General features: G+C 37.1%; 1 protein-coding gene across 2 annotated transcripts in view; it reads right to left on the bottom strand.

The window, feature by feature from the left end:
* The window catches only part of Ccdc88a (coiled-coil domain containing 88A), a 185,010-nt gene that overhangs the window by 58,601 nt on the left and 98,647 nt on the right, over positions 1 to 27,762 (bottom strand). For both annotated transcript variants that reach the window (XM_008823003.3, XM_029558654.1), the window contains exons 9-14: positions 22,569 to 22,650; positions 18,923 to 19,081; positions 16,234 to 16,380; positions 15,450 to 15,594; positions 8,219 to 8,403; positions 1,169 to 1,306 (exon numbers count right to left, since the gene is read on the bottom strand). In XM_008823003.3, the coding sequence (XP_008821225.1) occupies positions 1,169 to 1,306; positions 8,219 to 8,403; positions 15,450 to 15,594; positions 16,234 to 16,380; positions 18,923 to 19,081; positions 22,569 to 22,650 (856 nt within the window). The remainder of the gene's footprint in view (positions 1 to 1,168; positions 1,307 to 8,218; positions 8,404 to 15,449; positions 15,595 to 16,233; positions 16,381 to 18,922; positions 19,082 to 22,568; positions 22,651 to 27,762) is intronic.

Raw genomic sequence — 27,762 nt, 5'->3', positions numbered from 1 at the left:
GGACTATACATAGTAGAAAATTCAAACTGGCAAGTTATTCAGTCTAAAGTTATTTCTTCAAATCCTAAGAATGTTCAAAAACCACTTGAAAGCAAATCTGACAGTAGCCAAGTTGTCTGCTGCCATTACACATTCCCTTGTTAGTGGGATCAGAATACCACTACATTTTTTTCCAACTTCTCTTTAAAATCTGCAGTGTTATTCACACACTTAAAAAGCACAAGTACTGAAAAAATTTTATATTAAATTATTATTAGGCACACTGGCAATTTAGTATTTTCTAAGCTTTCTCTTCAAATTTCCTAAAATACATGGTATAGAAAATGTAAAATTATCGCAGCACTCACAAGGCAGAGGCAGGCGGATCTCTGAGTTCAAGGTCAGGTCTACAAAGTGAGTTCCAGGCCAGCTGGGTCTACAGGGAGACCCTGTCTCAAAAAGACCCCCCCCCACAAGTGTAAAATTAGACAGCAGTCCCTCCTCATCCAGATGGAGCACATTCCAAGATCCTCACTGGGCACCTGAAACTGCAAATGGGTCTTCTAATTTGTATGTACTTTTTTTTTTCCCCTGCACACAACACTGATCACAGTTTAACTTCTAATCAAGAATAGTAAGACATTAACAATAATGTATCACAGACCTCAGCATATTTTTCTTTCCTTATTAAGTTTACTTTTTCAACTAAAGGAAGCACTTAACAGTTTCTCTTACATTTCTCAAGTGCTAATACCACTGCTCATAGAACTTGGGGCCATTATTACATGAAGTGCTACTTGAAGGAAAGCACTGTGATACTACGACTAGCAAGTAACTAATAGGTAGTGAAAACAGCACGAACATGTTGAGACAAAGCGACAATTCATGTCCTACAGGGTATGGAAAGGGACAAGATTTCAAGATACTACTCAGAATGGCAGACAGTTTAAAATTTATGATTGCTGACTTCTGGAAGCATAGCTGGACAGACATTGACAGACAACATTTTTGGACTGTGGATGACTGCAGGCAACTCAAATTGTAGAAAGCAAAACTATGCACAAGGGGGAGCTATTGTAGTTAGCTTGAAATTAAAAATTTCTAGGATAGTTCCTTGCAGTGATATATGAACATTTACTTTAAAATAAAAGTTTGTAAAATACACTGTCGAAGTAGAAAACATACAAACCTGTCTCTCTGAATTTTCTCTAAGTGTTTCGATTGTTTTTTCAAGCTGAGCTTTCTCCTTCATTAGATCCTTGCTTAAATTCTGACAATTCTGAAGACTCTGCTTTTCCTGAATTATCTCATTTTCAAGAATTTCAACCTAGAGAAAATTAAACCACAAAACAACACATTAAATACTCAAGAACAGAGGGAACATGTCAAAACAAAACAAAAGAGAACTATTTAATCAAGGATGAAATAGTTTTAATATCCAAATGGAGAAAGTTACAAATTTCATTTAGATGTTCAAATAGGTCCATATCATTTTAGTAGCTATATAAACCGCAGATACGGCTCCTTATCTCTTTGTGTTAGGGCAATTTCTATTTAGAAATACAGGGCCAAACTCAGCAGAATAAATGATCATGATGTAGTAATGAGGACCACATAAATCTTACTGAAAGGCTCTTGGTTGGAGTAGATTTGTAGTATAGTATTTTGATTTTAGTCAAAGAATTTCAGGAACAAAGGACAAGATCAAAAAGGAACAAAGAGGTAGATAGGGAAATGCGATAGTAAAAGTTTAATGAAAAAGCAAACATGAAGGGACTTGCTCTAAAATAAAAGGAAAAAGGAAGAAGGAAGCATAATGTAGGAGAAAACAAGGTAATACACAACAAACAACAACTGCAGCAAAGGCTTGTGTTTTAGGCCAGGTTTGATGGCATATGTTTATACTCCTGGCATTCAGGAGAGTGAGGCAGGAGTGTTGCCATGAATTCCAGATAAGACTTATGCAATGACACCTTGTATCACCAACCACCCCACAAAAGGTTTAAGGATCGACTTACTTTTGGAATCCTGAAGATTAAAACCCGGGGTGTTGTACTGGGTATGCTAGGGAAACACATGCCACTGAGCTATGTTCCTGCCCTAAATTGACTCTGACACAAATTTAAAGCTATATGGAGACATTATATTTTGAACTTACAGCATTCCCCTACATCCCACGTGTTAGCTGCTAGTGACCTACAGGAGGCAGGTCAGTGGAAGGAAGCTACACCACTGCCCTGGCAAGGGAAGCTAGGATCCCTACACCATCTTCTTTCTTGCTTTGCCTCCCAGCTGCCATAAGGTGAGCAGCTTTGCTTCACCATGTGCTCCAGCCAAAACATTCTGTTTTACCACAGGCCGAGAAGCAATGGAGCCAGTCCTCCAAGGGCTGAAACCTCTGAACCAAGAGTGAAAAAAAGTTTTTCTTCCTTACAAGTTGTTTATCTCATGTATTTTGTCAGTGACAGAAAGCTTACATAAAGACTTTTATAAAATATTACACTTCAATTTTATATTTTAAAATTGTAGGTTAATAGAAGAACTCTAAAGCAAGTTGAAATTGTCAATTTTGATAATAATGGAAAATACATACCCATAAAAAAGGACCTTACAGAAGTATCTTAAATGCATGAAACCATAAATCCTATGCAGTAAACTAAATTGAACATTATCTTACATGTTCAGAAAACTTTATTAATAACTAACCTGGTTTACCTTATTATAGATGGAAATATGTGTAGAGGGTCAGTGCTGCCTGTCAGTCTGACAGGATCTAGAATCAGCAAGAGACAGGCTCTCATAGAGGTAAGGGATTATCTAAATTAAGGTTAGCCTCTCAGAATATATGAAGGATTACAATGATTAGGTTAACTGATGAGGGAAAACCCTTAACTGTGGGCAGAATGAACTCTTTGATGACAGGGAATCCTGATTATGTAAAATGACAGAGTGAGCTGAGCATCGGCATTCATCTTTCTCTGCTTCCTAAGTGGATGCAATGCCAGCTGCCTCAAGCTCCTGCACCATGATTGTGGCATCATTGATGGACTGTGCTTTCAAACTGGGAGCCATAATAAACCCTTTCTCCCTTAAGTTGATTTTTGTCAGGGTATTTTATCACAACAAGAAAAATAACTAACACAATATATAAATGTTGAGATCCACTAGTTGTTTTACATCAATGAGTGGAAATGAAGTACTTAGTTTACATTGTTCCTTCATATAATGAACTGACCAAAAGTTGGTAGAATCAATTATTCCTTTTTAAAAAAAATTATTTTTATTTTATGTGTATGAGTGTATTGCCTGCATGTATGTGAGTGCACCCATGTCGTGCAATGCTGCGGAGTTCAGAAGAGGGCGTCAGATTCCCCTGGAACTGGAGTTAAGGACAGTTCGTAGCCGCCATGTGGGTGCTGGGAATCGAACCTGGGTCCTCTGCAAGAGCAGTCAGTGCTCTTAACCGCTGAGCCATCTGTCCAGCCCCAGAATCATTTTTTTCTTAGATCCCCAAGTTAGTTTCAAAATGCAGCTATACCTTATGGTGACAATCAGAATTAAACTATTGCAAGTGCTCCTACTTTAGTATCAGATCTGTTTATCAAAATTATTAGGTTGATGGACTAAGGAAAAATCAATACAAAATTTTTTTTAAAGTAGTCATACACTTTATCTGTAAAAAGAAGTATACTAATACTACATTCCAATCTTCTTGAACACATATGAAGCACTTATTTTTCATAAAATGACCAATGTGCTCAACAGAAATGGGCCTTATTTATTCACAATTGGAGTTCCCTGAGTGTTCCAAGTACTGGTACACAGCCAGATAACATTGCCATTTTGAAAATGCCAACAACTTACAACGGCACTCTTTGACAGAGGATATGCACTGTAACTCTTTGTGTCTTTCTTATTAAGGGTATTTTTGTGTGTGTGTGAACAAATGATTTTATTGGGGTTGATTACGGAACATGGGAAAAACGTTACTTAGAGCAGCATGGGCGACTCAAAGGTAGTTGCACTATTGAAAAGCCCACCCAAGCATGGGTAACTCACAAAAGTTGAATCCTTGAAGCTTCAGCCCAACTTGCAGACAGTTTGACTAGTTCTAGACCCTCCCCAACAACTGTTTATTGCTTGTATAACTTTGGATAGGGAAAGGGCCATGGGAATCTTGACGTTTGCTGAGTTTTTTTTTTTTTTTAAACTTTTTAAAAAAAACTTTATTGAGAATTTCATACATGCATATATAAGGTGTTTTGATAAAATCCATGCCCACTCCCTGCCCCCCAAACACCTCCCATATCTCCTTATCACTTTTTTCTTACAACTTCATGTACTCCTCCCCCCCCCCCCCCGGGGCTTTTTGCTACTCTCTGAAGAGGTAACTCTTTTAGGGATTAGATAGAGCTCCCAAATATTTTTGACATTTTCGGCCTTTGGAACAGAGTATGTTGCTAAGAGGCCCAAGGACATTTTGACTTTTAGCCAAGAAACTGGCTACTTTTCTTTGGGGCCTTTTTACCCTAACTGCCTAGTCAATTTCTACCTCCCATTCTTATCACAACATCCTCTAAAGAGGCAATCCAAATTGCTGATAAGGGAATCGGGGTGCAGACCACTCTGGCTTCTTCCATGTTGAACAGGGACGCAGGGTGAGGCAACTGGGGTACCCCTGCAGTCAGTCTATCTAAAAGACTCCCAAATTGTATAACTCTTATCTGCAGGGAGAAAAGAAAGCCCTTGAATGGTGCTTAGGAGATGTGAAAGACAAGTAAAGGCAAGAGTAGTTATTAGCATTACAAATTCTAGACAGGGAACCAGAAAAAAATCGGAACAGGGCAAATTTCAAATGCTACAAAAACGTTTTAAAATGGCAAAAATCTTGCAAGAGGGATCTAGGGAGATGGCTTGGTTGGAAAAGCATTTGCTGTGCAAGCACGAGGACTGAGTATGGGCCCCTACAACTCACTGGCCAGTCCAGTCTAGGCAAACAGGTTCAGTGGGAGACCCCGTCTCAAAAAATAAGGTAGAGAATGACTGTGGAAGACACTTGACATTGATCTTTGATCTCCACATGCATGCATACACTTGCACTTGTATGAACATGTATGTACACACATACCACATACAAAAAAACCAATGAGACTATTTGAAAAATCTTAGTACTGGTTCTTAAAGCATGTCTACCAGGAAGGAATAAGTATTACCTAGAAACTTCTTAGAAATAAGATGTAAATAAATGTGCCAGGCGTGGTGGCACATGCCTTTAATCCCAGCACTTGGGAGGGAGAGGCAGGTAGATCTCTGTGAGTTCAAGGCTGGCCTGGTCTACATAGTGAGTTCCAGGAACAGCTGGGGCTAAAAGGAGACCCTGTCTCAAAAAAGACAAAAAAAAAAAAAGTGTAAATAAATGTATATATTTATTTTCATCTGTTTATATTTTATTTTATTGGCCAGATGTGGTGGTGCATGCCTTTAATCATCTCTGGATCTGCCTGAAGACTGGCCTGGTCTACAAGCAAGGATCCACACCAGTCAAGGCTATACAGTAATACTATGTATTAAAATAAATAGTATTTTATTCATTATTATGTATGATGTAAGTATGAATAAGGGTGCATGCATGTCATAGCCCACATATGGAAGTAGAGGACAACTTTTGGAAGTTGATTCTCTCCTTCCACCCTGGGTTCTGGGACCAAACTCAGGTTGTTAGCTTTCATGGCAAGTTCTTTTACTCGGTAAGCCATCTCACTGCCACCCTTGAATTTTTTTGTTTTATTTTGCTTTGATGTTCTGTTATTGCTTTTTGAGACAGGATTTCATGTAGCCTTGTCTGGCCTTGAGCTCACTATGGAGCCAAGGATGACCTTGAATTTAAACATCCTACCTTCCTATCTTGAGTGCTAGGATTATACGTATATTATACTACATCTGTTTACGTGGTGCTAGGGAATCAAACCAAGGTTTTCATCCATTCTAGGCAAGGACTCAAATTGAGCTATACCCTCTGTCTGATTATGTATTTTTTTGTGTGATATGATACTACTAGACATAAGCCACAAAAAGATCTCTAAAATGAACTATTTGGTTTGTTATACAATTGAATTATACTGTACAATGAAAGTCTAGTTAAAATTCATGAAGACTGGTTCATTCATGAAGATGGTTCGGTGGTTAAGAATGCTTCCTGCTCTTCTAGAGAGAGTTCAGTTCCCAGCACCAACACTGGGTGAGTCACAATTACCTGAAACTCTAGTTTCAGGGGATTCCCTGATGCCTCCTTCTAGCCTCCAGGGGCACCCACGGACAAGAGACACTAACACATACATACAAATAAAAATGGTAAAAATAATTCTTAAAAAATTCAGTTTTCCATAATGTTAAATTGTGGTCCATAAATGCTACTTCCCACTAATGTGATGGCACATGGTTGTAACCCCAGCATTCAGGAGGCAAAAGGATCACCATGAGTTCAAGGCTAACCTGGGATACATAGTGAGTTCTCAGCCTGTTTAGTCTAGAGTTTGAGATGCTGTCTCAAAAACAAAACAAAACAAAAGGACAACAAAAGCATTTCCCACTAAAATAGTAACTTTTTGAAAAAAATTCCTGCTTCTAAAAGGTCCAGGACAAAAATGTTAAAAATGAGCTTAGAGCACTTTTTAACAGGCTCTCACTAGTTCACATTGGGAAAGATAGTAATAATAAACGTAGTGGGCTGAAATGCATCAAATACTTTAAAATCTATGAGCCCTCAATAACGCTAAAACAAACAATCTCAGTTATCTAAAGAGCACATGGAAGATCAGTTCATTATTAAGAATTTGTAAAAAAGGGAAAGAAATATGCTCTTTTCCTGTGAGCTATTCATGCTGTTCATTTAATAAGGGAGCTTTAAAAATGGATTTTAAAAGATTTTTCTTTGTAGTAAATTCAATTAATGAATTATGAAAGAATGATGCAATTAGAATTTTAGGATGTTTTAAACCTCTAATCATTGGAACTGACTTTCCATGACATAATAAATAGATAAAGCAGATATATCTCCTGAATGAGATATACTTTTAGAAATGCTTTTCAAAGAAAATCATTTAAATCCACATTAAGTCTCTAGATAAAAGAAGACATATAGGAAAAAAAAATTGCTAAGTGCCAGAACAAAGGAACCAATCAAATCTAGATTAATGACAAATTAGTAGAGTGATTTTGTCAACAGAAAATGTGCTGGGTATTATAGACAACCACCAACAACAAAAAAACCACTTTTAGGAATACATTGAGTGTGGTGCATCCCAGCTGGATTCAGTTTAAAACACAATGTAGGCAGGCATGATGGCACATGCCTTTAATCCTAGCACTCTGGAGACAGAAACAGGTCTGTCTCTCTGAGTGAGAGTTCCAGTCCAGTCAGGGCAACACACTGAGACCCTGTCTCAAAAAAAAAAACAACCAACCAAATCAAACCAAAAATGAAAAACTCACAATGTTAAAAAAAAGACAATAATAGAGTCAAGGAAATGGAAAACATGAACAAATATTTGATGTACTTTCTTCAAAAAGGATTTTTTCTGTGGTGATGCACGCCGTTAATCCCGGCACTCGGGAGGCAGAGGCAGGCAGATCTCTGTGAGTTCAAGGCCAGCCTGGTCTACATAGTGAGTTCCAGGATAGCTGGGGCCACAGGGAGACCCTGTCTCAAAAAGACCCCCCCCCAAAAAACAAAAAAAACCTCAGGATTTTTCAGTTGGTTACGGTGGCAGGTAACATGAGGAGGCACTTTCTCAACAACAAAAGTTAATTTTCTAGATAGGCTGTCATCGTTCTTATTTCTCAACATTCCTTACTTTTTAGAGATTTATGCTCAAATGCTTTGTTGTTGAAATGATGCAGTCTAGGATTTGCTTCAATATAATCATAAGGTTGTAGGGGAGAAGAAGGTATAAAAATGAAGTAAAATCAGCTCTAATTTTGTTTTTCTTCATTTCTTTTTTGAAGTACCTGGGTAAATCTAAGATCTCCCTTATGCCAGGCAAGTACTCTACCAGCTATAGCCTAAGCCCAATCCAAGGTCATCACTCTTGAAATTGAATGACAAAGAGTTCACTCATTCCACTTATGAACACTTGAAAAAGAGCTTCAACAATATCAAGGATGCAGTAATGGAAAATAATGTGTTATTTATTCATACTAATATATTTACTATTACAATAAAGACTGCATTTTAATTTACCTTTTTATTCAGTCTTTGATTTTCTTTTTCAGATTTTAGGATTTTGGAGGTGTTGCCCTCTGTAGAGTCCATAGTGCTTCGAAGCTCTTCTACAGTTTTTGTCAAACTCTGATTTTCCATCTCCAACTTCAATAACCTACTTGATGTCAACTCATTCACCTCATGGCCCAAAGATTTCTGTGGTGCTGTGACATTGAAAAACATGTCATTGGTAAAAAATGTTCCTACATAATATTCAAAATATTGACTATTAATGCACTGATCTTTAACTTTATAATTTAACATCTGATCTTTATAAAACTTGTTACATTAAGAGACACAATAAAAAAAAAATAAATGGAAGTTAAATCTTGAACTTTTTTTTTTTTGGTCTTTTTGAGACAGGGTTTCCCTGTAGCCCCAGCTGTCCTGGAACTCACTATGTAGACCAGGCTGGCCTTGAACTCACAGAGATCCGCCCACCTCCGCCTCCCAAATACTGGGATTAAAGGTGTACGCCACCACGCCTGGCTAAATCTTGAACTTTTAAAGTAAAAATTTAGACTAAAGAGACTACAGAGTTTTAGTTCTAAAAGAAATTAATTTGGAAAAATCACAACATTTACCCTCAATGACTCTTGGGTTAGTTTTATAAACTGCAGGCATTTCCCTGCAATCTCACATCACTGTGGAACTCAAATTAAGAAACGTAAAGCCTATCTTAAACTGCAGCTTCGGAGGGCTGGAGAGATGGCTCAGCAGTTAAGAACACTAACTGTTCTTGCAGAAGACCCAGGTTTGAATCCCAGCATCCACAAGGCAGCTAACAACCGTCCATAACTCCAGTTCCAGGGGATCTGACAGCCTCTTTTGTCCTCTGTGGGCATTGCACGACACGGGTGCACTTACCTACATGCAGGCATAATACTCATACACATAAAATAAAAACAAAACAAAACAAAAACCATCCCGCAACTTCGAAAATCAAAAGGCAGTTGAAGAATTTTAGTAAATAATTTGGAAAAAATCAAGAAGTATTCTTGACTGGCCATATTCTTCTTCAAAAATGGATCTCATAGTTCAAGTAAAAAAGGGGTCTATTTTTAATTATAGCTTTTGTTCTAGATATATTGCTATGTTTAACTGAAAGATTACTGAAAAGCTGGGCATAGTGGTGCTTGGCTTTAATCCCAACACTAGGGAGGAAGAAGCAAATGGATCTCTGTGAGTTCTAGGCCAGGCAGGGTTATGTACTAAGACTTTGTCTAAAAGAAAAATGTTTATTGGCTAATCACTGAATTTTAAAATTCCACTAATTTCTTAAGCAATTAATTAATTTATTAATTATTTTGGTCTTTTTGAGACAGGGTATCCCTATAACCCAGCTGACCTAGAACTTTATAAACCAGGATGGCCTCTAACTCACTTCCTGAGTGCTGGGATTAAGTGTGTGCTACCATGCTCAGCTTTTTACTACATTTATTTCACCAAAAATATTATTTAAGTCAGCTGAGGTGTCACACATTTTTAATCCCAGTATTTTGAAGGAAACACCAAGAGGATCAAGGATTCAAGTACATTCTTAGTTATATAGTGAATTGGACACCAGCCTGGGGTACATGAGAGCCTGTCTCAATCAAACACACAATGTGATTTAAATTGAGTTATAAACTTACAGGATTCAATGTTTAAAATGGCACCTCCTAAAGGATTTAAAAAAACAACCTGAAATACACCACTACTTTTTCATTTTCAGTTAAAGTTTTTTATTTTTTTAAATTTTTTTACTCTATTTTTAGTTTATGTGTATGAGTTTTGCCTACAAGTGCATCCGTGTCATGCTATGCCCATGGAAGGCAGAGGGTGTCGGATCCCTTGAAACTGGAGTTAGGGACAACCGTTAGCTGCCAGGTACTCTGCAAGAGCAAGCCAGCGATCTGAACCACTGAGTCATCTCTCTAACCTTTAGGTGAAAGTATTTTTTAAGTGAATATTTTGAGCATGCTGAAAATATTTTAAAATCTATTATCATCATCCTTTTGTAAATCTGGTTTTCTCTTATAAAATATATTAAAATATGGCATAGGAACAACTGAATGATGTCATTTCTTTCCCCACTCGCAGTGTTAGGAAAACACTGGATCAGACAAGATCTCCTCACTATGTAGCCCCAGCTGGCCTGGAACTGGCTATACAGGCTAGGCTGGGCTAGAATTCACAGAGATTTGCTTCTACTTTCCAAATGCTAGGATAAAAGTCATGTGTCACCATGCTGGGCTCTTACATTGTTCTTGAGTGTAGTACTATTGTCAATTCAATCTCCTTTTTTGCATTAAAAATATTAAAATATCCAGGCGTGGTGGTGCATGCCTGTAGTCCCAGCACTCGGGAGGCAGAGGCAGGCAGATCTCTGTGAGTTCAAGGCCAGCCTGGTCTACATAGTGAGTTCCAGGACAGCTGGGGCTACAGGGAGACCCTGCTTAAAAAAAAAAAAATTAAAATATGGGACTGGAGAGATGGCTCAGCAGTAAGAGCACTGACTGTCCTCTGGACCCAGGTTCAATTTCCAGCACCCATATGGCGGCTACTAACCGTCTTTAACTCCAGTTCCAGGGGAATCTGAAGCCCTCTTCTGACCTCCGCAGCACTGCACGACATGAGTGCACTCACATACATGCTGGCGATACACTCATACACATAAAATAAAAAAAAAATAATAAAAAAAAGGATCAGTTCTTCCTTCATGAACTTACTTCTATCTAAAATTGGGTGTCCTTTGTCCAACATCTCATTCAACAGCTTCCGTTAACCACCAGATTTTTAAAGCTTACACAAGTATGATCATGAAGTATTTATCTTTCATCTGGCTCCTTTAACATAATGTCCTCCAAGTTCCAAGTTCATCCATGTCACTTCAAATGACATGATCTCTTTTTTCTTTGGTCTTTTTTTGAGACAGGGTCTCCCTGTAGCCCCAACAGGGGTGGAACTTGCTATGTAGACCAGGCTGGCCTCGAACTCATAGAGTTCCCACCTGCCTCTATCTCCTGATTGCTGGGATTACAGGTGTGCGCCACCATGCCTGGCGACATGACTTAAGGTTGAGTAATATTCCACAATATATATATATGCCGCAATCTTGTATGGCACACATATATGTGTATATATACACCTCACATTTTCTTTCTCTATATGTTGATAGACACTAGGCTGATTTAGTGTCTTGGCATTATGAATACTGTTGTACTGAACTTATGGAAGGGCAGGTATCTTTTATAAACCCGACTGCATAACCTTTGGCTGCATTCACAACCAGGAGCGGGGCTGCTGGATCATATGTTAGTTCTGCTTTTAGTTTTTTAGAAACCTTCATACAGTCTTCCAAAAAGTCTCTAGCAATTTATATTCCAATAAAGATTATGCTTGGGTTTCCTTTCCTCTCCATCTTGCCAAATTGGTGTGATGATTAATTTTCATTGTCACTGGATTGAAAATGTTTAGGTTACTCAGGGTGTTCTATGCTTCTACATCAATGTTAAGATTGTTTCCTTTTTTTGAGACAGGGTCTCCCTGTACCCCCAACTGGCCTGGAACTCACTATGTAGACCAGGCTGGCCTTGAACTCACAGAGCCTGCTCTGTCTCCTGAGTGCTGGCACTAAAGGTGTGCACCACCATACCTGGCTTGTTTGTTTCTTAAGACAGGATATCACAGCTCAGGATGGCCTGGAATTCACTTATGTAGACCAGGATTGAAGGCATGACTCTCCTGTCTCCAGCTCTAGAGTTATCATTCTAGCTATCACAATGAACCCTGTTTTTTTTTTATCATTTCTGAAAATAGTTATGTTAGAATTTTGATAGAGAATGGAGTGAATCTGTAGATCATTTAAGGTAGTATGAATATTTTAACATCAATTTTCTAACTACTGAATATAGGATACCCTTACATTTGTCTTTTTTATGGACGTTCTATATTTTTAGTGGTATCTTCATTTCCTTGGTTAAATTTGTTTTTAATTTATTTTTATTTATGTGTAAATCCATGTCTGTGTGTACACTTCATGTATGCAAGTGTCCATGAAGGTCAGAAGAGAGCATAGGATCTGTTGGAGCTGGAATTATAGGTATTTGTCAGCCGTTCAATGTGGGTGCCAAGAACTGAACTAGGGCCCTCTGGAAGAGCAGCACGTACTCTCAACCACTGAGCCATCTCTCCAGCCTCAGGTTAAATTTATTTTTATGTGATTGACTGATTTACTTTTGGTCTTTTTGAAACAGTCTCCCTGTAGCCTCAGCTGTCTGTCTCACAGAGATCCGCCTGCCTCTGCCTCCAGAGTGTTGGGAGTAAAGGCGCGCGTCAACCATGCCCAGCTTTATGTGTTTTATTTAAAAGCTTAAAATTTTAAATTACATCTTATTTATTTATAGTGTGTATATGCAGAGACATAGGGAGGTCGCAGGACAACTTGAATGAGTTGGATTTTTCCTTTTACCATGTGGTTCCTGGGTCATGAACTCAAGTCATCAGGATTCGCAGCCCACTGAACCATCTTGTCAATCCTTTGGCTTTATTTTTTATAGATATTTTAAGTGTGATTGTTTTATTGATTTTCCTTGGATAGTCTATTGCTAACGTACAGAAATACTACCAGTTTTTCTATTTTGATTTTATGTACTACAACTTTATTGAAATCATTTATTTTTTTAGTTCTAACAGTTTTGTGGTACATGTAAGATTATTATTATCTGAAAATACAATTCAAATCTTTTTTGATTTTGAAGCCTTTTATTTCTTTCTCTTGCCTAGGTGCTCTGGGTAAAAATTCTAATATTACATTAAAAAGAAGTGTACATCCAGAGCTGGAGAGATGGCTCAGCAGTTAAGAACACTGGTTGTTCTTGCAGAAGACTCAGGTTAAAATTCCAGCACCAACATGGCAGCTAACAACTGTCCGTAACTCCAGTCCCAGGGGATCCGACAGCCTCTTCTGACCTCCATGGGCATTGCATGACACAGGTGCACTTACCTACGTGCAGGCAATACACACATACACATAAAATAAAAATAATAAATAAAATTTTTAAAAGTTTAAAAAAAAAGAAGTGTACATCCTTGTCTTATTAATAACAGTAACAAGAAAGGTTTTCAATTTTTCATTATTGGTGACAGTGACAGTGCTAAGCTTGTCACTCATAGTCTTCATTATGTTGTTACATTTTCTTTTTACTTTACTTGTTAAGTGTTTTTATGAATAGAGGTTGAATATTGTCAATAATGTTTGGGGACCTGAGTTCAATCCCCAAAACCCATGTGATAAAAAGGAAGGTGCACTGGCACATGCTTATAATCACAGCACTAAGGAAAGAAACACAAGCAGATCTCTGGGGATCACTGGCCAGTCAGCCTAGTCTACTTGAAGAGTTCCAGATTAGTGAGAACCTATCTCAAGTTAAAAAAGAGGGGGAGGTGAGTGGCACCTGATGAATGATACCCAAGGGATGTCCTTTGGCTTCCACAAGCAAGTATGCATGCTTATACACAGGCTTTTAAATTTTTTTATGTGTCTAAGTATTTTGTATGCACGTAAGTAAGTGCACTACATCCATGCAATGCCTGCACAGGTCACAAGAGGGTGTCAGATTCCCTGGAACTGAAGTTATCGGCAGATAGTTATTAGTCACCACATGGGTGCGGGGAAGTGAACCCACCTAAGCCATGTCTCCAGAGGTTTTTAATGGCAGAAAAATCTTAGTTGCTTCCTTTGTAACTCAATTCGTAAGGAATAATAAAATGTTACACAATACTTTAAGGAAAACATTTGTACAAAGTTCACTATTTACTACATAGTCAGTACATGGAATACTAGTATCAGGTTCTCAGTTATAAAATCTGGAAAAACTTAATAGGTAATATTAGGATGAAACATCTCTGCGTACAAGTAATTATTTCTAAGTACCAGATTACAAATTCTTTCAAAGCCTACATCTACCTAAAAACTATGTTTTCATAGCCTAGTATAGTATTTTACACTTGGTATTCAGTAAGTATTTGCTCAAGAAATTCAGGAAAAATAATCTAATACTGGTCAATTTAGGAATTATGGAACTAATTTGAGTAAATCTGACCTGGCTATCATTTCCAAAATCTGTTAACAGCATTAGTACATCCAAGGCTATAACCTAAATAACCGTATTTAATTAGTTCTACTTTTAAGAAAGAGCCTGGGGTGGGGACTCAAGTTACAAATTTATTTGTTTGTTTGTTTTTGAGACAAGGTCTCACTGTGTAGCCCTGGCTGGCCTTTAACTCACAGAGATCCACCTGCCTCGGCCTCTAGAATTCTGGGACTAAAAGTATGTGCCACCACACCTGACTAAAGTTACAAATTTATCTGGTGTTTTTTTTTTATTATTTTTAGTAATGGAGCAGCTGATAGGTATATTCCTGTAATGGTAAGGACATACATTAAGAAATAGCCATAACCCTGAAGATTTTTAACATTCTTTATTCTGACTATATTTTCACATGAGAATCTTCTGTTTCCATTTCCTATTTGGATTTGTCTGTATTCAAAAAATATGTTGATCAGATAAATGACTCTGTTTTATTTACTGGATGATTATAGTTCTCAAAAGAAACCAATTAGCATTCCAATACTTGTGATATTAATTTGAAATAGAGCATACACAACCATCTAAATCTGTTAATGAATTCAAAAAAATCAAAGGTTTTGGTTTTTTTAATCTATTTATTTTTATGAGTGTTTAGCCTGCATGTATGTAAGTGCATCCACGTCATACAATGCCTAAAGAGGTGAGAAGATATAGTTTTTGTTTGTGTGTTTGTTTTTAAAACAAGGTCCCCCTGTATCCCCAGCTGGCCTGGAACTCATTATATAGCCCAGGTTGGTCTTGAACTCGAGAAATCCACTTCCCTCTGCCTGCAGAGGGCGAGATTAAACTTGTGAGTCACCCACCACACCTAGCCTTAATATAGTCTTAAACAGAAGAAGGGAAAAATTTCAGGTTACAAATAAAAAAACTGAGTTTTAAGACATACAAAGGTAAAGACCAGATATAAAAAAGTAAAAAATATTCTTTTTTGTATGTGAGATCATAATTTGAGATAAGTGGTTGTCTTGTAGTATCTTTTGCTAGGGAAAGTAAAGAATTGCAATGATATATTTGGGAATATAAATACAACCTCATTTCTTCATTCATCTATTTAAATGAAACAAAACAGGGAATACCTTCAGCAAGTTCACTAGTTCTGGATATCTGTTCCAGCTCCCAGCCAAGATGTAATGACTCATCCATACTTTGTTTCTGTGCCATTTCCAAAGTCATATTTTCTTCCATTAATTCTTCAATCTTCTTTCTGTCCATATCTCGTTCCTTTTTAGTGGCAGAGTAGGAAGAGTAAAGAAAGCTAAGAAAGAGTGTAATTTCTAGCCATCACTCATTAACTTTTATTTATTAGAAACAGAATAATATATTTTTAATTCCTTTAACAATTTCAGTTTTTTTCTTTTGGTCTTTTTGAGACAGGGTCTCCCTGTAGCCCCAGCTGTCCTGGAACTCACTATGTAGACCAGGCTGGCCTTGAACTCACAGAGATCCGCCTGCCCCTGCCTCCTGAGTGCTGGGATTAAAGGCGTGTGCCACCACGCCTGGCTTAAAAATTTCAGTTTTTAAGGCAATAACCAGTTGTTATAACTGACCATTACTGATCAGGTGCTTGATATCCTTTTAATAATCTTTAGAGACACAATGAAAATGTTCATTCACATAATATTTTATTCATATAACAAAATAATTCTAGCCAATGCTAAATTTTATCAGCTAGCTTCATTTCTGCATCTTTAAAGTCATGCATACAAAATAATTTCCCTGTTGGAAGCATCTTAACCTTAACTCTTCTAAGTTAAAGTCTTAAGGGCTCAAGCTATCCTTGTCATGATAGGGAACTTAGCTGTTGTTATAGGGAACTCTTCCTTAGAAGCCAAGTAAATTGATTTATCCCACAAAACTTACCATTTCCATATCATGCAGTTTAGCCTTTAGTTGTAAATTCTCTTTTTCTAATTCATGTAGTTTGTCAGACCGAGCTCGAGTTCCTTCTAGTTGGTCTTCCAACATGGTTTTTGTTTCTAATAAAACTTGATTGTCTTCTTTTAATTCCTATAAACATTTCAAATACGTTTTTTAAAAGTTAGAAGTGTGATAACATCTGTTAATTTTTTTAAGCTCTAGATGATAAAAACATTGTAAATTAACACCTTAAGCCATTCCTATCAATAGTTCCATGAAAAAGTAAACCTACTGAGTAAAGCCATCTCCACCCAACCTCCACCTCCCTGCTCTGGAATTTAACCTGTTATGCACTCAAAATATTTAGTTCTTACATCAGAAAGAGCAATATTATTTAATTTCACAGGGAACTGATGGAAAATAATTCCTTAGTCACAGAGATAAAGTTTGTAAATACCTTTCCAGATTTTTAAAAACAAATCTCCATAGAATCAACACTTACTGTGACTGAAATAGATTTAAAATTTTGCCTCTATATTGGGATAACCTGAAAGGAAACTGTTTTAAGTTTTTTTGTTTTGGGTATTTTTGAGACAGCGTCTCCCTGTAGCCCCAGCTGGCCTGGAACTCATTATGTAGACCAGGCTAGCTTCGAATTCACAAAGATCCACCTGTCTCTGCTTCCCAAGTGCTGAGATCAAAGGTATGCACCACCTGTTTTAAGTTTTTACAATTAAAAAAAAAAAAACAAAATAAAAAAACTAATACTGAAGCTAAAATTCACATAAATGATAAAAGAAGGCTCTGTGATTTTTATTTATTATTACGATTTTTTTTGAGACAGGGTCTTACTATGTAGTCCTGGCTGGCCTTGAAGTCACAGAGATCTACCTGCTTCTGCCTCCTGAGTGCTGGGATTAAAGGCATGTGCCACCACACCTGGCCTTTTCACATTCTTGACAATGTTTTTTGTTTTCTCATGTTTATTTGTATTAGGGCAGGGTGTACAAGTTCTGTAACTTCTCTCACTTGTAAGCATGAACTGGGATGTCCTATCTACACCAACCTCTACTGAGGTCTGGTCAGAACATGCCACCCACAGCAGGTGAAAGTTTTCCTTCTGGCAGGAAGTAAAGCTTCAGTCTTCAGTATTTCTCCTACAGCTGTGTAACCTCCCACTCCCAGCTTTCTATCTGCAGTTTGTTCCACTGTTTCTTGGCAAAGTAATCAGGATATGCGGACTTCTCACAATGCCAGTGATCTAAGCACCATGCCGGAAACTTGTAGCACTCATCTGTCTCATAGGAGGTGCCCCTAAGAGAGTCAGGAAGACATACAAGTGAGGGTGTTGATATTGCCAGAATTATTCTCTGGTCTCCCTCAGCAGCTGGGTGGCCTTTATCGTGTCCTTTTCATTCTACATTCTGTTGTCTTCCGACAAACAGGCAAAGTAGAGAGATTTGTCACTCGGGACACACCATGACTCAAGGTGGGTCAGGAAGGTTGGCTGGCTTTGCTTTTCTTGTGCTAACCATGGAACCCAGGCAGGGCCTTATGCATGTGTAGCAAGACCTCTAATACTGAGCTTTATTCTCAGTTCTCACTGGTAACTGTCACATAAATTGAGGAAATCCTTTAAAAGCCTTACATATAATTTATAGATGTGTATTCACAATAGTAACTTGCTAAATTATCTATCTGTGCTTCATAAAATATAGATAAATACATTTTTGTTTTTGATTTGAGAAGGGGTCCCACTACTTACTCCAGGCTGCTCTCACACTAGTGATATTCCTGTTTGAGCCTCTTGAGCTTGTATTACAGGTATATACTATAATGCCTGGATTTATAGAAAGTATATTAAGTCATGATGATCCCTTAATATTAGCATGCATATATCTAAATATATAACCAGCAAAGAATCAATACATATTTTATCTTGGAGTTTTACTGTTTCATCTACAGGTAAACATTCAGGTTAAAACATTCTACTTTCTCATATGTTCTTAAAATCACACATTTAGTATGTGTATGCTATGTGTGGGTACATGCCATGGCATCTATGTGGAGGTGAGAGGACAATTTATCTGTCAGCTCTCTCCTTCCTTCCTTCCTTCCTTTATTGCACTGAATCATCTCATTGGCCCTCTCGTGTTTATTTCTTGATTTCACATACTTCTTTCTTTTCCCCCTCATATTAAAACAATCAAAATCTCTTCTGTTTACTGGAAATATGGAAGTTAACAGAAATGAACAAATGATGGAAGGGCTTCGATAAATTCTTGCTGTCAATCTCAACATGTTATACGGAACTGTAACTATCAAGGAGGAAAAGGTGTTTTATTCTCATTCATTTGCATATACAGAACATTGAACTCAACTTAGTAATGTCAATTGAAGAGCAATGAGAAACACATTTTCCTTTCTTTCTGGGAATAAGTTTGAGGTAAGTAGAAATAAGTACTTTGACTATGAGAGAAAATCTTCAAAGTTATCCGTAACTATGAAGCCAAAAAGAGGAACGAAAGAGCCCTGAAGGTTTCAATAAATTTAATGTGTCTGAAAATTCCTTTGTGAAAGTCTAAGCAGTAACACTGATCTATTTAAAACAAACAACTCTTGTTTATATGGTACATTTTGAAAGTCTTAACAATTTAAAGAAAAAATATGAACAGCTGATTATGCAACATACCTCAACTCTTGCCTTATAAAATTCAATATCATGCAGTCTCTCTTTATATCTGCTGACTTCACTTTCAAGTTTATCAACTCTGATTGCTTTCTCTCGAAGTGCGTCCAATTCATCTCGATACATTCTAGCAGAACGAGCATCCGAAAGCAAATTCATATTCTAAATATAAATAAAAATACAAGTAATACCTCGAATATTAACTTTCTCTTTTAAATTCTTCATCTTTGGTGATACAACTTCAGATTAGTTAAAAAGTTAATAAATTATGTATTTTTAAAATGCAATTTTATGGTATATAAGTTATACCTCAGTTGTCTTTAAGAAATGAGGACAGCTTAGTCAGGCGTGGTGGTGCACGCCCTTAATTCCAGCACTCAGGAGGCAGAGGCAGGTGGATTTCTGTGAGTTCCAGGCCAACCTGGTCTCCATAGTGAATCCAGACCAGACCAGCTGTAGCTACAGGGAGATCTTGTCTTAAAAAGACCAAAAAAACAAAAAACAAAAAACAAACAAAAAAAAAACAACCAAACAAAGAAAAACAAAGAAAGAAAGAAACAAGGACAGCCAAGTAAAGTATGGTAGTGTGGTACAGTGTGATGCACACCTTTAATCCCAGCACTCTGGAGGCAGAGACAGGTGAAATCTCTGTGGTATCAGGCCAGCCTGGTCTCCAGATCAAGTTCCAGGACAGCTAGGGATACAGGGAGATCCTGTCTCAAAAAGAGGACTTTCCCTTAAACCAAGTTTAAAAAAAGGGTTTTAAACATAAGTTCATTCACAAATTTTTACATAATGTTCCCTGTGAGCAAGGTATTTTATTTTTTTACTTATTATTATTTTTTTTTAAGTATTTTATTTATTTTATATGCATGTAGGTAGGTGCAACCCAATGTCATGCAATGCCTGAGGAGGTCAGAAGAGGGCACTGGATTCCCTGGAACTAGAGTTACAGATGGTTGTTAGCTACCATGTGGGTGCAGGGAATGAACCCGGGTCCTCTGCAAGAGTAGTTAGTGCTCTTAACTGCTGAGCCATCTCTCCAGTCCAACGGCTACAGTTTTTAATTCAAGTGGACTGGATTCTTCTGTGTCCTTTGGTGAAAGTAGGTTTGCCAAACAAGGTATTTTAAAATAAGTTAACTTCTACTAAAGAAAATACCTTATAACTAATTTAAGGTTCAAAGGTTAACTTTAAAGTAAATCACTAGGTACTTTAAAGAAATGCTTTTATTTATATATACTGTGACAGATCAAAACCTTGCTGGTATTTTTTTTTTAAATACTGCCAAGTAAAAGAGATAGTGTAGATTTTACTACCATCTGAAATATTAAAATTCAATCTTTTTTTTTTTATTTTTTTTTTATTTTTGGTCTTTCTGAGACAGGGTCTCCTTGTAGCCCCAGCTGGCAAGGAATTTTCTATATAGACCAGGCTGGTCTCAAACTCACAAAGATCCGCCTGCCTCTGTCTCCCAAGTATTGGGATTAAAGACATGCGCCACCACACCCGGTTTAAAATTCAATCTTTTAAATAAATTTTATTGCAATACTTTAGAACAGAAGTCCTCAAAATGTAAATTGTCAATTTCTGTGGATCTCTGAAACATTCTTAGAGAGTTCATAAGGTCAAAACTAATTTCATTCTCAACAGCAAGCATGACTTGTCTTTTTCTAAAAAATATTTTTTATTTATTATTTTTATTTTATGTGTATGCGCATATTGCCTGCATGTAGGCAAGTGCACCCGTGTCATGCAATGCCCACGGAGGACAGAAGAGGCTGTTGGATCCCCTGGAACTGGAGTCATGGACAGCCGTTAAGCACCATGTGGGTGCTGGGATTCAAACCGGGTTCTCTGCAAGAACAGCCAGCACTCTCAATTGCTGAGCCATCTCTCCAGCCCTTCATCTTCACTGTCTTATGATGACATTGTACAGTATTTTCCAGACACAAGGGCTATGACATTTAAAAAATTGTTTAAACTACAATTATTTTTTGTTTGTGTGCATGTGCACCAAGGCTCACATGTGGTGGATAGAGGACAATTGGCCCTCTCTTACTACCATGAAGGGTCCTGGGGATTGAACTTACAACATAAGTCTTGGCAGTTAGCACCTTTGTCTACTGAGTCATTTCACTGGCCCACCTGTACCATCTTTTTTTTTTTTAACATATTTTTTTTTAATGTGTATGAGTGTATTGCCTACATGACACCTGTGTCATGCAATGCCCACGGCTGTCAGAGGGCATCAGATTCCCTGGAACTGGAGTTACAGATGGTTGTTAGCTGCCGTGTGGGTGCTGGGAATTGAATCCAGGTCCTTTGCAAGAACAGCCAGTGCTCTTAACTGCTCAGCCATCTCTTGCCCCCCCTCACCTGTAACATCTTAACAGACTAAATGCAAAAACAGATGAGACTCTTAAATCTTGTATATCAGGCATTAAAGAGATCTGCAAAAATAGATATAACATTACTCTTTGCTTTAATATTTTTGTCTTCTTAGGAGACACTATTTTGGAGGGAAAACAAACACAGGCATACATGCACAAAGACACACATCCTATTACTAAGATGTGGAATAGCACCCAGAGCATGTGGAAATAAAGAATATTACTTCCTAGGTCATGATCCTCAATGGAGCTTTCTCCATATTTAAAATCACAGGTTAGGAGTGGTTAAGGGGAAGATATAATTGTTGAGCCTCACATCAATCTTCAGCATTTACGGGTTAAAGGGCTCATACACTCAAATGGGGATACCCAATGAAAACAAAACAGTGTGATTAGAAGAAGTCAGTTCTTTCTCTCTCTTCTTTCATTCAACTGTTACTGGTTTTTAAATTTTACTGTACATTAATTATACAAACTAATGTATTTTACTCTGGCCTTCTAATATATGCACATAATTTGACATTTGCCATGGCCCGTTTACTTTCTCTTATATTCTCTACTCTATCCACTTCCACTTTCTTAGTAGTCCCTCAAGAAAAAGAAAAATTCCTGGGGCTGGAGAGATGGCTCAGCAGTTAAGAGCACTGGCTGCTCTTGCAGAAGACATGGGTTTGGTTCCCAGCACCCACATGGCGGCTAACAACCATCCTTAACTCCAGTTCTAAGAGAATCTGATGTTCTCTTCTGACTTCCATTGCACAACATGGGTGCACTTACATACATGCAGGCAATACACTCATACACATAAAATTTAAAAAAAATTGCTAACTCTTGGTTCAAGATGAGCAAAAGACTAATAAAAAAAGATTCTGGCACATACAACATAATATAATGCACCATGAGAGAACACAAACTCAGGGAGATAAAATATAAACACAATTCAGTGTACAGAGGTGCTCTAGCGTCCTTAGTCATAGAGGACAAATAAATAAAAGAGAGACTTGAACTGTTCTAGTCTAAAGAAGCTCTTTTCAATTTTAACAAAGTTTGAATAGCATAAACAAGTGTCTAAAGATCTTGATTTCTAGCTTTGACTCTGTATTCTGAGAAACACACTAAAAGGTCTTCTAATTTCTTTATATAAATCTATGAGGTAATTGAAGTTTAAAGTATTGATCAAGGTCATGAATTGCAAGGAGAAAACTCAACATCCAATTACACTGTACTACAACACAAAAACAGTTCCAGGCACAAACCTCTTGTTGCAGCCTTTTCAGTTCGATTTCCATTTGCTCAAGTTCTTGTTTACAATCCAATAACTGTTCAGTCTTTTCTTCCCTTAAGCACAAAACATTTATTAAACAACGAAATTATTATTTTAAAAAATCTATGATCATCATCTGCATTAGTACAAATAAGCTATCATCACTAAAAAACTGAGGGCTAGAGAGATGACTCAGTGGGTAAGAGCAGTTGCACCCACATGGAGGCTCACAACTATCTGTAACACAGGTTCCAGGGGATCCATACCCTCTCTGGCCCCCACAGGCACCAAGCACACATGTGCACAAACATACACGCAGGCAAATAGTCATACACATAAAATAAAAATAAATACATCTTTTCTGCTGAATGAGGTGGCACACACCTTTAATCCCAGCACTTGGGATGCAAAGGAAGGTCTATCTCTGAATTGGAGGCCAGCTAGGTTTATATAGCAAGTCTAAGGCCAGCCAGAGCTACACAGTAAGACCCTGTAATTAGCTAACAACTAATTAAACTAACTAACTAACTAACTAACTAACTAACTAACTAACTAACTAACTACTAACATATTGAATATAATATTATTCAAAAATGCAGTACAGGGAGAAAAGAAAGAAAAAGATACTAAGAATGTGTATGTTTAGATGCCACCAAGCTTCTCCCCAATGCTGTCCAAAGGCTAGCCCTATAACTCTTGTCCTAATGGTTCACTGCATACTTTCTCTCTGTCTCTTCATCTTTCTCATCCCAACTTTCTTCTCCTTTTCCCACCCTGAATAATCAAAAATAATTAACCTGGGATGGCTTTTATAATAATATTTCTGAGGCTCAGAAGGGTTACCAAACTATACTCTACATTTACAGTGGCCTAAAGGAAAAAATACACTTAGTATTTGCCATATATATACCCAAAATCTTTATTTCACGTTGCTTTATACCTTGTCATATATATAATTTTTTTCCTCTGAACTGCTTTACTTTTCTTATTTTTCTGTATGTCTATCTGAGCTAATCTCAAAGTAAGCCTGGATTATTTTCTACCTTCTTCCCTCTAATAATAAAATGGCACTGAATAAAGCAGCCTATTTTTACACATCCTCATATAATTCCCTGCTTTCAAAACTGTAATATTTATTTACTTATTTATTTTTGTCTTTTTGAGACGGGGACTCTCTTTAGCCCCAGCTGGCCTGGAACTATATATACCAGGCTGGCCTTCAACTCACAGAAAACTGCCTGGCTCTGTCTCCTGAGTGTCGGAGGCATGCGCCACCACACCTAGTCAAAAACCGTAATTTTTAAGTGGTGGAGAAGTATTCCCTTTGATAGTAGAACAGAGATTCATAGATTCTTGGTATGTATTATCAAACCATACTCCTGAAGGATCATCACCACTGTGCAGAGGATAAAGATGCTTATGTAGGGCCATGTAGATGGCCCTGCAGGTAAAGGTGCTTGTTGACAAGTCTGGCAACCGGAGTTTGATCCTCAGGACCTACATCCTGAAAGGAGATAAACAACTCCTCTAAGTTGCCCTCTGACTTGTACATGTAGGCTGTAACATGTGCATGTGTGCATATACACAAATAAAAATTCAAAGACAGATATATGCAAAAAAATTTAACACATTAAAATGTCATTATTGTTTTATTTCTTGAACTATGAAAAGCAAAAATTAGTTTTTCCACATATGTTCTATCAAAAATTCTTTATATTTTATAAATGGTTAATTCCCATCTTTTACTTTATTTTATGTGTGTGTGTGTGTGTCTGTCTGTCTGTAGTAGGGGTGTAAGTGCCATGGTCTATGTATGGAGATCAAAGGACAACTTGCAGAAGCAGCTTTTCTCCTTTCACCATGTGGGCTCTGGGGACCAAACTTAGGTCATCAGTCTTGTCCCCCAGTGCCATCTTGCTTGCTCTCTTATTTCTAACTTTCTGTTAGATGGTTTGTCTTTTTTTTTGAGACAAGATCTCACTGTATAGTCCTGGTTGGCTTAGAATTTGTTATGACCAGGTTGGCCTCAAACTCAGAGATCTACCTGCCCCTACCTCCTGAGTGCTGGAATTAAAGGGGTGCACCATCATACCCTATAAGGTTCATCTTTTTCATATATCAGAAGTTATTGTCTTTGTCAAAAACATCAGTTACAAATGTTTATTTTTGAAATGTTGAATGTCTTTTAAATTGAAAAAAAAAGAATTGCATATAGTTCATTCCTCAGTGCATGCATGAGAATTAAAAAATAGATGTCTAGGGTCTGGAGAGATGGCTCAGCAGTTAAGAGCAGTAGCTACTCTTTTAGGGGACCCAGGTTCGATGCCCAGGACCCACATGGAAGCTGACAACTGTCCATAACACCAGTTCCAAGGGATCCAATGCCCTTTTATGCCCTCTGCAGGCACTGTACAACATGGGTCTACTTACATACATGTAGACAAAACATGCATATACATGAAATTGAAATAAAAATATATCCATGAAAATGTGCACACATATATTCACAGTAGCATTTTTTAAACTGAATTGTGAATTTTACAAATTTTGATCATATGTAGAACCCCTCCCATATCTGCAACCTTCCACCTAACCCCCTATGAAATTTCTGTATTCTAACAGTCATATTTATGTGTATATGTATAGAGAGGTGTGGGTTCATAACTGAAGCCTGGTCAACCTACTGAGAGCCTCCCCTTAAATGAGCCTGAATCTCTTCTTCCCAATAATCACTGGTTCCCAATAGTTCCTTAGGTAGGTCTGGGATGCCTTACCCACTTCCCCACGTCTATGGTAGGATTTTGTCTCGCTTGAGCTTACATGGGACCCTTGCATGCTGTCACCATTACAGCAGCATTATTTATAAGATCTCAAAAGGGAAACAATTCAAGTGCCTGTCATTTCATCAAAGAATCATCATGGTATATGTATACAATGGAAGAACGGATATAAGCTGTGACATGGAATAACTTAGAAAACATCATGCTAAGTGAAAGAAGTTAGTCACAGAAGGCTACACATTACATGTTCCATTTATATGAATGTTCAGGATAGGCAAACCCATAGAAATAGAAAATAAACTCGCAGCTGCCAGGATCTGAAGACAAAGGGTATGGATAGAGATAAACGATAGGGTAGTTTTATTTAAGTGTATTAAAATTATTGTGATGACTATATAACTTAAAAATGATTTAATTACACACGTCAAATGGATGAACTGTCAGATACTGAATTATATATATCTTGGATAGTATTTATTAAAATATTTTATTTATCTATTATTTTTATTTTATGTGCATGAGTGTATTGCCTGCATATAGGTAAGGGCACCCATGTCATGCAATGCCCGCGAAGGACAGAAGAGGCCATTGGATCCCCTGGAACTGGAGTTATGGACAGTTGTTAGCTGCCATGTGGGTGCTGGGATTCGAACCCGGGTCTTCTGCAAGAACAACCAGTGTTCTTAACCGCTAAGCCATCTCTCCAGCCCTATTTATTTTTTTTACAAAATAAGTAATCATGGGGCTGAACTTATCTACATGCAGGCAATACACGCATACACATAAAATAAAAAATATTTTTAAAAAGTAATCATATATTGGAGGAATTCCCAAAACACAGAATCCCTAGAGGCATTAAGGGAGTCCTTAATAATGTTAACTATTGCATAAAAAATGAAAGTTAGAATTACTTATCTCACCTAATCATAAATTATGCTTTTATTCTGTTTGTAAATAAAAAGCCATTACAAAATGTCGTATTACCCAGGAATGAGCACACATCACTTAATAATAGCTAGTACTATTAGCATATTTTAATAAATTACTGTATGGTTTTCATTAGTTATAAAGCAACCTGGACTATTTCTGATCATCATGATTTTTGCAGCTATCCACCATAGTAAAGATTTGTCTGAATAAAAAAAGACTTAATACATGCTATCATGAGAAATGTTGAAAACACGTTTTCAAAGATATTAGATGGTATTTGATGAAGTGCTGTTACACAGAATATTTGCTACATGTGGTATCTTTAGTTTTAAAAGTATCAACTTACATTTTCAAATCAGTGCACATGTAATCAAATTTTGTCAATTCTTAAGACTGTCTGAATTGTAATATATCCCAAGGCCAAGTAAATTTTATTTGAAAGTTAAATTCTAGTACCATGTAAAGCACAACCGAATTCACAGCCAGAACTGCAGCTCTAATTGCATGCTTCACTAAAGGCTGGAGAAGACTGTGCCAATTATATGGAAAAACTAGTGTTCGCTGTTTAGGCTATCCATTAACTGCCAGTCAAGCTAATAACAGCAATCTCTTCCCTAATTTTCCTGGTGCAGCTGTTTATAGAATATCCTGGGCGTGTTCACTTCAATAGACACATAATGCAGACATCCACAAATGAAAGCTGTATTTTTTTGTTTTCAAAATTTCCTACAGACTATAATACTTTTTACATTGCATATTTAATTCACTTTTTTAGTTACTTTAAATAATCAGTAAATAAATATAATTACTACATTGCAGTTTTAAAATTAAAATCTACATTCTGAAGCTCAAATTCCAGAGCTTCAAAAAAGAGCTTCAAAAAGAAGAGAAAAAAATCCCTAAATAAAAAAATCCTTTGTTCTCCTTAAAGTACAAAATACAAAATCTCCAGTGGAGACTGGTCAAGCTTTTGCTTTTGTTCACAAAGAACCACAAGAACGATTGTAGTATTTAACTGGCTTTCATGTAACCATCTTAGAAAGTTGAATAAGCACAACAATTTTATCAGTACCTACCAAATCTGCATATTTTACTAAGACGATGTGAGACACTTCAATTACTTATAGTTTATGATATGCATAAAAATTATTTTTGTAATATTATGTGCCAACACTTTAGTCTCTGAAAACATTTATATTATTGTTAGGATAATGTTTCAGTGGCCCAAGCTATGCTCAAACTCATTTTGTGTGACTGTGAACTTCTGGATTGTCCTGCCTCTACTTCCTCAGGGCTGGAATTATAGGCAAATACCACCATGCCCAGTTTTTAAAGCATTAATATATTTAATTTTTTTATTTTTTATTTTTATTTTCTGTGTATGAGTGTATTGACTGCATGTATGTTAAGTGCACCCATGTCATGCAATGCTCATGGAGGCCAGAAGAGGGTGTCAGATTCCCTGGAACTGGAGCT

Source organism: Nannospalax galili, unplaced genomic scaffold, assembly GCF_000622305.1.
Source record: "Nannospalax galili isolate Female #2095 unplaced genomic scaffold, S.galili_v1.0 scaffold286, whole genome shotgun sequence".
Taxonomy (NCBI): Eukaryota; Metazoa; Chordata; class Mammalia; order Rodentia; family Spalacidae; genus Nannospalax; species Nannospalax galili.
The sequence above is the reverse complement of the archived record's forward strand: the minus strand, read 5'-3'. Positions and strand labels throughout refer to the sequence as shown.